This window comes from the organism of the source record quoted next, unplaced genomic scaffold (genome assembly GCF_019419815.1).
Source record: "Pyrus x bretschneideri cultivar Hongxiangsu unplaced genomic scaffold, Pyrus_bretschneideri_v1 Contig13, whole genome shotgun sequence".
Taxonomy (NCBI): domain Eukaryota; kingdom Viridiplantae; phylum Streptophyta; class Magnoliopsida; order Rosales; family Rosaceae; genus Pyrus; species Pyrus x bretschneideri.
This window is the reverse complement of record NW_025999424.1, coordinates 1,334,674-1,345,778: the sequence shown is the minus strand read 5'-3', so window position 1 is coordinate 1,345,778 and position 11,105 is coordinate 1,334,674. Positions and strand designations below refer to the sequence as shown.

At 37.9% G+C, this 11,105-nt stretch overlaps 2 protein-coding genes across 5 annotated transcripts; both read left to right on the top strand.

Annotated features, from left to right (window-relative positions):
• Positions 1-917: 917 nt before the first annotated feature.
• Positions 918-3,352, top strand: LOC103965795. Its single transcript, XM_009378872.3, has 3 exons — positions 918-1,077; positions 1,179-1,292; positions 3,028-3,352. Exons 1-3 carry the CDS (start codon positions 1,033-1,035, stop codon positions 3,205-3,207), a joined length of 339 nt encoding a protein of 112 aa, XP_009377147.1. The 5' UTR covers positions 918-1,032; the 3' UTR covers positions 3,208-3,352.
• A 2,538-nt stretch (positions 3,353-5,890) lies between these two features.
• On the top strand, positions 5,891-9,691 carry LOC103965796 (protein kinase PVPK-1-like). 4 transcript variants are annotated; one of them, XM_048578860.1, is made up of 4 exons: positions 5,891-6,301; positions 6,821-7,038; positions 7,120-8,006; positions 8,644-9,691. In XM_048578860.1, exons 2-4 carry the CDS (start codon positions 6,856-6,858, stop codon positions 9,515-9,517), a joined length of 1,944 nt encoding a protein of 647 aa, XP_048434817.1. In that variant the 5' UTR covers positions 5,891-6,301; positions 6,821-6,855; the 3' UTR covers positions 9,518-9,691. The 4 variants fall into 4 exon arrangements, with proteins under 4 accessions (XP_048434817.1, XP_048434816.1, XP_009377150.2 ...); XM_048578859.1 differs by having other exon boundaries at positions 7,117-8,006; XM_009378875.3 differs by having other exon boundaries at positions 6,834-8,006.
• The last annotated feature ends 1,414 nt before the right edge of the window (positions 9,692-11,105 follow it).

The window sequence follows — 11,105 nt, the reverse complement described above, 5'->3', positions numbered from 1 at the left end:
CTTCCGTTGACCAAAACAGAGGCAGGGTATTTCGTTGCTCAAAACAAAATAAAATTTTAACATCATGTCATGAGGGTGAAAAGGTTTTTACTCAAAAGCCGCTAGACTTGGTTATAGTTAAGGGTTTGTTTGAAAATGTTTTTAAAATTGTTAAAAGCGTTTTTGTGAAATGGTTGGTATTTCTTACAAGAAGCACTTCAAATGCTTTTAAAATTTAAAAATATTTTCTCTAAAAGCATTTTCAGTTATTTTACAAACACTTCCAAACAAACAATGTCTTTTACTCTGCATTCAGATTTGAATATTATTCGCATGGTTCAAATTGATATTAGAATAGAAAATGCTATAGCATAGGTGCAGGTTAATAGTTGGATATCTTCTTTGATGATTTAAACAAGGTATTCAACCATCAGCTATTACATCTCATTATCTCTAAAATATAATTTCAGTAAATAAACTCTCTAGCATCGAATCAAAAATCCGAATCTTCTGTTTAAAATTGCTAAAGGAAGATGTATAATCGTATTGGTCAGATATGAGTGTCCAAAAATTGTGGTGTCCAATTGTAAATAAACTGAACTTAATGGTGCCTGTCAAATTAATCCAAAATTAAAAAAGAAAAACTAATAGAAAGTGTTTGAAAATTTTAAGTTTTAATAATAAAGATAAAATAAAAGGTAAAGTAAATAGTATCCATGATTGACTTTTTAGTGTAAAAATATGATTTTTTATTAAAGTAAACAGTACCGTGAACTTTTCGTTAAAACTTCTAATAAAAAAAGATAGAAATTATATTTGGAAATAGATTATTTTCCGATCTCTTCCACTACTATTATTAGATCAAGTGATTCAGACCTTTTATTTATCTCACTGTAAAAATTATTATAATTTTTAAGTAGATGTTTGATAAAATTTGAAAGGCTCGAATCAGATCTCTGTCCATTATATTTCTGGCAGGCGTGCGTTTTCTCGAGCTGGTCTGCGTCGGGTATTAGCCACAGATAGAGAAGGCGCGCGCGCGAAAGAGAGAGAATGGCGATGGCGTCCTGGAATCTGAGCCTGAGTCCACGTCCAAAGGTGCACACAGATTCATAGATTTTTTTCTTTCTATTTATTTATATAGTTATAAATAAATGGCTAAAATCTCCATTTTCTGTGGCCATTGTTTGTTCTTGTAGCTGGTTCAAGTCTCCTGCAGAAAGAGGGAGAAGAATCGAGATAACTATGACCCTTACAAAGTCATCGAAATTACTCCTCCGCCCAAGAACCTCGGCGTTCGTTGCTTCCCATCCGTAAGTCCTTAAATTTTTGCTCGGATATTATTGCTCCAAATTACTAATCCTTTTCTGCGAATTATTTTTTATTTATTTTTTGTTTGAGGAATTGCAATTGCGTGGTTGGATAAGAAATTAAAATATAAAAAAGTATTTAAAATGTTAGACAGATTGGAACTTGTGGCAAAAGGGATTCAAATAAGTTTATTTTACGTTGCCGGGCCTGGTCCCAAGCCCGGATAAAGGAGGGGAGGACGTTAGTTAGTCGACAGTAGGCACTCCGTTCTTACTTCAAATCCCTATGATATTAAAAATGTTAGACAGATTGGAACTTGTGGCAAAAGGGATTCAAATAAGTTAATCTTATGTTACCGGGCCCAGTCCCAAGCCGGGATAAAGGAGGGAAGGGCATCAGTTAGTCGACAGTCGGTACTTTGTTCTTACTTCAAATCTCTATGATATTAAAAATATTAGACAGATTGGAACTTGTCGCAAAAGGGATTCAAATCCAACTAATAATTTTGGGGATCAGTTCTGAATCTGTGAATGTCTGTTGAGTGGGGAGTATGCATGTGCTGCTGCTGCATTTGCTCTTTGTTATTATCTTAATTGTATTATAAGCTGTTTAAACTCGATTAGTGTAATGATTAAGCGCGAATGACGTCAATTAGGATGTTACAGATGTACAAATTGACTTTATAAAAGGAAGTTTTTCGAGCGCCAATTTGGTAGAAGCTGCATGATCGATGTATTGAAACTTGAAAGAGTTGGTAACTGAAAGCCATTTTGCTCTAGGAGTGGCATATACGCTTGTTCCGATGGATTGGTGTTGGCGATGATTTTGGGAAGTTTCCCGAAGAGGAAGCGCTTTATAGTTTCTGGAGGAGATTGAACCCCAATGCATCCCACTTTACGCATCTCTGTGCCGTCGAGAAAGGCAAAACCGTACTGAGGCTGTGAGACGTCCACTTTTAAATGTGTATCGACAGCTTGGCATGTTGGTATTAGTCGGATTTTGAATGTGTGAAAACCTTTCCGAAGTAGTACTTCTCTTGGGTAAAAACCTGGTCTCTTCCTATAACTCATATAGGAATAGCGTAGACCCTTTACTGAATCGACTTAGATCTGTCAAAAACTGTAAGAAGCTGGAAGAAATAAGTTTCAGTCCTTATTGCACACGCTTAAAGAACACAAAGACATAGTTTGCCGATTTCTGCAGAGAGATGATGAGGTGATCAAAGTCTTTGCCTTGGGTCGTTTTTGTTTCTTTTTGTGTCTTTTTTATCTTGGAAGCGGAAGAACCATTGTAGCTGTGCGAAACTGTCATAAGGGTTTATGTACAAAGGACAAGCAAGCCCTTCTTTGTTGTATCCGAAGATATGGACGCCATGTTATCTTATTGTCGCACTGTTCAATCTTCATCACATTTATCCGGGGAGAGGACGCCCCTATGCACTAGTTCAGAAAACCAGGAAACTGCACCGGAACTTCCCTCAAACTATACGTGCGTCCAAACTGATTGTTTCTGTCTGTCATGCTGTCGCTATTACTCTGTTGTGTTGGTTTCACTCATGGAAATATATATGATTAGTTCGATTAAGTGTGTCTTGTTGTCTATATTACTCTGTTTGTTCATCTATGGGGGAGCAGCAGGCCCTACAGATGCATGATTAGTCGAATTTGCTGCTGAGGTAGCAATTTTTTTCTCTTGATTTTCCTTGTGTATATTCTTATTGCACCTTCCATGCTGCAGAACCTACATTGTGGGGACAGTGTGACAATAGAAGGCCAAACATACACAATCTCAGCCGTAACTCATCGGTACCAGCTCCGGAAGGGGAAGTATGAACCGAGCGAGAAGAGGCTCGATGTTTTGTCAACAGCGAGATACATCTTAAATTTGTACCTAGATAATTTGCTAGAACAATCTTGACATCTTTCGTTTAAGTTCCATCCACACAATCTCAAAATAATTGAACTGGATTGTTCTTTAGTTTCCTCATCACATTCCTTGCCCTCCATTTACAGAGAGGGAAAGGAATGTTTATAATGTCATCAGAATGCAGAATGTTTCTTTATTAATGCTTCTAGTTTGTATGGAGATTTTTTTTTAGTGGGATGTACATCGTAATGTTACTAATTCACATGCTACAATACAATTTTTTGTTTTCCTTCAAAAGGGGACCAAGCAGTGGCTTCACCACTGCAGTCTACCCTAGTGCGCAACATCATGAATTGAACTCAGGATGTGTCTTGTAGAATATGGGCTTGATATTTGTTCTCAACCACTGGACCACTTTGTGGTGGCTCACTTGCTACAATATAATTGATCATGCTGAAATTTCATAATTGTGTATGTTATAACATATATGGATCGGTATACCGCATGACAATGTGAGTGCCTGAAAGAAAATTACTTGTTTGTATGCTAAGCATGTTTGGTCAATGAGTTTCAAACATGAGTCAATATGTTCTGATGCTAAGAAGGAAGTTAAGATTTTTTAGTTTGAAAAAAGTCTATGCATCCTCTATATCACTCATAAATTTTTATGCCTACCAAAAACGCAAATCGTGTGGTTTACTATTTTATATATTATAAGTTAAAAAAAAAATCGCTGTTGTAATTTGAACAAAATAGTGACATCACGTGACTTTATTAGATATTTGAAAGATTCCTAATACCAATCCTTATCAAGGAAATGGATCCTCTTAGGAGTCATTCCATTAAATTCATTCAATCAATCAATCTGAATCCTTAAAATTTAATTCAATGGTTAAAGTTATTATAATTTTTAAAAAAAACCTCGTGTCTGTAGTATTTAGATCAAATTTTTAAAATCCGGATTAATTGATTGAGTGAATTTATTGAAAGAAATTCGAAGAGAATATCTTTTCCCCTTATTAATCGGAGAAAATTGAAAATGATTTGCCCAAAGCATGTTGGTCCCCACTGGTTAAGATCCTGTCTAAATTCCCTCCTAATAATTACACGTGTCAAGAACCAAGTGTTCTGCATCACATAGAGTTTACGGTGCAAAGCATCCATCACTGTCCTGAAGCAATTAAAACCGTCCGATGTCCGATGGGAATCAAAGTTTGTGGAAGTGGGTTTCTCCCGGGACCCACATTTTTTAGGAAAGCATGTTACGTGTATCTGGTCACCATCATGTGGCACCCACCCAACTAACGTATGAAAAATTTATGAGAATGACTTACATAAAATATGTTCCGAAATACAATGTCAAATATAAATTTATCTTCAAATAATACAATATGATACAGTATCGTTTGACAATTTCCATATCTATTTTATGTAAGTTGCCATCAACCTCCATGTGTGCTTACCGTCTAAAGTACATAAAATCATCTTACCCGCGAATTTAGTGTGCTGAAAATATAGTCCTAAACATGAAATATAATAATATAATTGGTTGAAATTAAATAATTAATATAACGTGTCATGCTCTCGATACACTGAAAAATTTCCCTTTGTCCACCATGTGCTGAAGTAGTGGGACCCAGCGGCGTGGCATTGTGGGCACGCATACCCGAAGCTCGGTAACATTTGATAACGGGCGCCCTTGTCCTTCCAGATGAAACATTTTTATTAGTTTCACCGCGGGCATACCGTAGATTCATGCGCCGGGCGTGACAGCCGTCCACGTGCTTTGTGGCTGCAGTTCACGTGCATGCATGTGGAGCCTCTCACCTGGTTCCCGCGAAAGAAATCAATGGGATTTGTGATGTTACTTAACCCCCATGTGATTACGACTAATTACAATTTAATTTAATTATCTTGGACCTAAATAATGTTTTAAAAATGAAAATTATGTCCTCCATCTCCTCCCTGGATTTTGGTGTCGCAGCCCAATCAAAACATTGTCCAATTACATTTGGCTTAACGTTTGACTCTCCTCCTGAAAATTCAATAAAATTAGACGCATATTTCTTTTATTAGAAAAATGTCGGTTCAAATTTTCAACTTCTTAATTATTTGACCACGTGTTCATTTCTAATTGGGCATTATGCATTTCAGGAGGCCTTGCTGGCCTTCTTTCGGTAGCCAAGCATATGTTGGATTTTTTCCACTCTTTAGATTAGATTTAATTAAAATTTAATAATAAGCATTGTATAATTAGAATTTAGGGAGAAAATAAAATAATATTTGAGAAGAAAGAACGCTTGATAATGTAACAATGGTGAGGACCTATGTTCTATCATATATTGGATAAAATGGATGATACAATTGTCTTTAAAAAGATGTATGAGCTGATGTCTCTTTACTGCAGTGATTGAAAATAATTGTGTTTATGCATCATGATGCTGGTTCAAACTCCAAATTTCTCTATTCCTACCAATTAAATATTTCTATTTAACTCACTTACGCATTTGTTTTTTTTGATAATCACAAATTAAAAGTGGTGACCCCAAAATCAAAAAGGAAGGTGCCCAAAATCAGAAAATAGTAACCCCAAAAGTTGATTTTTTTTTTTTATTTTTTTTACAAAAACAAGAACAAGAAAAAAAAAAAAAAAAAAGCAGAGAGACGTTCTTTCCTCCATTTTTTCTTTATTTTTTTTTCTTGGAGAACAAAAAACAGAGGGAAAAAAAACAAACATACGAAGACAAAGACGGCTTTTTAAGCTCGTACGCTTTGCTTGCGAATTTTGGCTTCGTATTTCTCTCAAATCCACACCGCGACGGAAAAAACAGAGAAACTCCAACTTTCTGCTCTCCCCAGAAATTAAAAATTCATAAGTTTATTACTATATTTTTTTCGCATTGTTGCCTTGTTGCTTGATTCCTCTGGATTTCTTGGTCGATCGGATCTGAAGCTCTTCAGTGAAATCCAAAAGATAACAGGATAACAGCCAGAAAGCAGAGACCCCCTCAAAGGTGTTTCACTTTCTCTGTGAGCTCTCGCTCTTTGGGTCTCTCTCTCTCCTCTCCCCCTCTCTCGCATTGTACCCACCAGCCAGCCATGCAAGATTGCTTTCTCTCGTCTGCTTTCTCTCTCCTCTGATCAGGTAATTTTTCTAAGCACTCTTTGGCTAATTGGGTTCTTTTGCGTTGCTGTGCTGTTTGGTTACCGAGATACTGTGGGAAAAGAAAGAAAATGAAAAGTCGGGTTTGGTTTTGGAAAGAATCAAAATTAGAACTTGGGTTCAATCACTGGAGAATTTAGGTTTCTGGGTTTTCAAAAGAAGAGAAATTTGTTCAAAATTTTGTCAATTAATCATTTTCTTGCAGCCTTGGATTGTCAAAGGAATGGATTTTCCTCCTTTTCTTGCTGCCATTGATTTGATTGTGAATTAAAGCTCGTATCTTGAATTTCGGTTCATCTGGGATTTTAATTAATTGTATATATTCTTGCAGATTTTTTGTTGATTATGTTATGTTTTAATTTGCATTCTTTGTTTCGAATCGACGTCTCTGATGTAATCTGCCTTGTTAATTTGACTTTTGGAAGACATTTAAGTTGATGATTGTGTAATTAATGCCCTTAGTAGAGAGATAATTACATCTCATATAATCACTGTGCTCAGTTGGAATTTGGAGTGACAGTGACTGTGTGAAAGCCATGGAGTCACTGGTTGATGGGGTTAGTTCTTTGCCGAAGATTCGCTATTCTGCACCGCCGGAGGTAGGCAACAACCCTCCTTCCACAACTGGGACTGCTCGTCCTTCTCAGCCCCCATCTCCAAAACAATCACGAAGTGAAGGGGTTTTGTCGCCATCTTGCGTGACTGCGCATACTTATTCGGTAAAGACAGTTAGCTATTCAAATGGTTCTGTAAATATTCTAAAGAATCCCAACAAGGCAACTAATCATAGCATGCAGCAGGAAGAGTTTCTCCATATGGGGAAACATTACCACAGTTCGCATAAAGGAAAACTCGAACATGGAGGCCCAAATGATGTTCTTAACAAATCAGCCGAAACTTCTTATCTGAACAAGGTTTCCATGCTGGAAGCAAAATCAAGTGACAAGAATCCGGTTAATGATTGTGATTCGAGTAGATATCTGGAATCTAGAAATCACGGTTTGGTTCCTTATAAAGTAGTGGCCGGGCAGAAAAATAGCCACTTCGCTTCTCACTGTGCAAGCCCTCAGAACAGTTTATATTCTGCCTCTCTGTATTGTGAAGCCAAGCAGAGTTTCACCAACACAGAAGTCAGTGAATGTACCAGCAGTGTGGAGAAGTCTGTTGAAAGCGGCGAAGTTACTAATTCGTGTGATCTTATTGAGAGCAGGACGACCAGCATCTACAGAGGCAGCACTGGCAGCGATGTTAGCGATGAGAGCAGCTCCAGTAGTTTGAGCAATGCCATGAACAAGCCCCACAAGGCAAATGATATTAGATGGGAAGCGGTGCAAGCTGCACGATCTCATCATGATGGAACGCTAGGTAAGGAGCATTTCAAGTTGCTGAGGACACTGGGATGTGGAGATATAGGCAGTGTTTATTTAGCTGAACTGATTGGCACTAAAACTTACTTCGCCATGAAGGTTATGGATAAAGCATTACTGGCAAGTAGGAAAAAGCTTCTTAGGGCTCAGACAGAGAGGGAGATACTGCAATCTCTGGATCATCCTTTCCTGCCAACGTTGTATACACACTTTGAGACAGAGAAGGTATCTTGCTTGGTGATGGAGTTTTGTCCCGGGGGTGATCTTCATGCACTCAGACAAAAACAACCCGGGAAGCATTTTCCGGAGCATGCTGCCAGGTTAGAAATTCCTTCATACTTATCCATTCAGTTTTCTCAGTCTAATGACTATGTATAGTAAACCACCGAATTACCTTATATGCTATACGAATGAGCAAGAAAATGAAGAAGCACACGCATTATTGACTAAACCTTTACGTTCTTACAAATATAGAAACAGTTGTTTTAGCCAAGGAAAATATTTGGTGGAAAAACAAGTTAAACTGGAAACCATGCTGAAAATATTGTATGGACTATCAACTCGTATATGTTCTGCCATTCCAAAAGATACCTCTATGCAGCTCCCCGTTGTAACTTGTTTGAACATATTGTTCGGTGTCGTTTCTATCATAAAAGGAAATTTGTGGCATCTCGGTGATTACTAAGGTTTTGTAGGACTGATGGTCCAGATGTAGAACTCTCCCGTCATCCCTCCCTCCCTCACTGAGTCATGTACACGTTTAATTTAGGACACATGTACACAGTTCAGTTTAGATTGCAAGAGGAATCATATTTTAATAAAAGCCTTGAGAGAAAATGGAGGAGTAAACCTGTAAACTGGAAGGTCATCAAGTGTTTGCACACATTTATTTGCCAGGGCTGGAGACATGCTAATGATAACAATTCTAGTGTGTTAATTTCCCGTTTGTTTTTGCAGGTTTTATGTGGCTGAAGTTCTTCTTGCATTGGAGTATTTGCATATGCTTGGGATCATTTACAGAGACCTCAAACCAGAGAATGTTTTGGTGAGGGAAGATGGACATATAATGCTTTCAGATTTCGACCTTTCTTTAAGATGCGCCGTTTCCCCCACCCTGGTAAGATCTTCAAACTTAAGCTTGGAGACAAAGAAGTCAGCATATTGTGTACAGCCTGCATGCATCCAGCCGACTTGTGTGATGCAGCCAGATTGCATTACCCCCACGTGTTTTGGTCCACGCTTTTTCACGGGCAAGCCCAAAAAAGATAAAAAGACCAAAGTGAAGAAGAATAACAATGATGTACACAATCAAGCAAGCCCTCTCCCTGAGCTCGTTGCAGAACCAACAAGTGCTAGATCAATGTCCTTTGTGGGAACACACGAGTACTTGGCGCCTGAAATCATTAAAGGTGAAGGCCATGGCAGCGCTGTGGACTGGTGGACATTTGGGATCTTTCTCTACGAGCTTTTATTTGGAAGAACTCCATTCAAGGGGCAAGGAAACCGGGCTACTTTGTTTAATGTGGTTGGCCAGCCGTTAAGATTTCCAGAGTCGCCTTCTGTCAGCTTTGCAGCGAGGGACCTGATCAGAGGTTTACTCGTAAAAGAACCACAGCATCGTCTTGCATATAGGAGGGGAGCAACAGAAGTTAAACAGCATCCGTTTTTCCAAAGCGTGAATTGGGCACTAATTCGCTGTACAACTCCACCTCAGGTGCCAAAGCACTACATACTCGAGACTCCTGACACTCCGAAAGAACCCATGAACGGGAAGATGCCGGGTGTTGATTTGAAGCCATCTGGTAATTATTTAGAGATCGATTTCTTTTGATTCTTAACCTTTGTTTCCCTTGGATGAAAAACAAGTCTCCCAACTGATTCCTGTGGTTGCTACATGTACACAATGGTTCCTTTCCATTGCAAGGATTACAATTTGGTAAATTCCTGAGATTGAAGAAATGCAATTGCATTGGAAAAATGAGGAATGAATACCTAATTCAATTAATCTGTTACCGTATTGTCCTTCTTTCGGCCTGTATACTGCTCGGAACAGTCAAATAGGTCCGGCGAACAAGATGTTTTCCGATTAGGGTTGTAATTTGACACTGCTAATACTATTTCCTTGCTCTCAACATAAATAATTGAAAGAGAAACTTAAACAACACAAAGGCAGACGTTGCTTTATCGCAGCAGCGGAAAGCTATAATGTCTATGCATCTGATGCGGGGCTTCAACTAACATTTAACAATTTAACTCACTAATATTACTGTTTGTCAGAAAAGAAAACACGAAGATATAACAATGATTAAATCTTACACATTATTTAACGGAAATGATATTTACGCATCTCTTTCCTTTCATAGGCATACATTCTTTACAATCCCTTAAATGTCGACCATCCCCTATATTTTATTGAATTATTGTTGAAAATAACAAGAGAGAGTTCAACAACGGCAAGGATAGGAGACTGACCTTCTCCTCACGTCTAATATATATAATATATTACGGCTCGAGTAGGGCCTTCTAGTATGCTTCTCTCCCCGTTATCCTTTAAAGCGAAATGAAACCTTCGGAACAAGCTTTGCCCTTCTCCTCACGTCTTACTTGGACTTTATCGCACCAAATTGAGACAAGATCCTGAGCATCCAAAACTCAAACGTGAAAAATCAAAATAAAAACGTCATTGCATTGACAAATTAAATTGAATATTAGTTCACCAAATAAACAAATTAAATCGAGTATTAAAAGTCGATCTCAAGAAATAAATAAAAGAAACAATTAGAAGTTGTCCACGTTGGGCTAAGGGCTCGACTTAATCAACGAAATGACCGGGCTGTTTCATGACAGAATGTGGAGGCCCAATTGCTGGTCGCCACGTCACCAAGGAATCTACAGGCAGCAGGGAATCACAAAAATATAATTGGTGGTGCACCGTTGGGTGATTTAGACCGACGCGCTTGTACGCCACTGCCCCGGTGTAGACAGTGGGTCCTCCTCCGTTTGTAGGACCTTCCATTTTTGCGTGCACGAAATATCTTTTAGCTCCTTTTTATATAATCTCGGAGAGATTAAAAGGAGGAATATACATCAACATCAACAACAAATCAAATGGGAAGTTTAAAGGTCTATAGATCAAGTTTACTTTCGAGTAAATTAGCATTCCGCAAGTGGTTCTTTTTATTTATTTATTTATTATTTTTGTTAGTTGTGTTTCAAATCTTTACGTTGGTATATGTCAATAGTGGCACGTGAGGCATAACAAATTATTTATTTAAAACAACCTCATTTTAAATTGATAAAAGTTACAAACGCTTGTAGGGGTCTCACAAATACTAGTTAATAATTGAAGAAATTGTACTAATGGTCCATCAATTTTAATCCAATTAAAGTAATGTTCCCTCATCTAAACCATTTGTCCT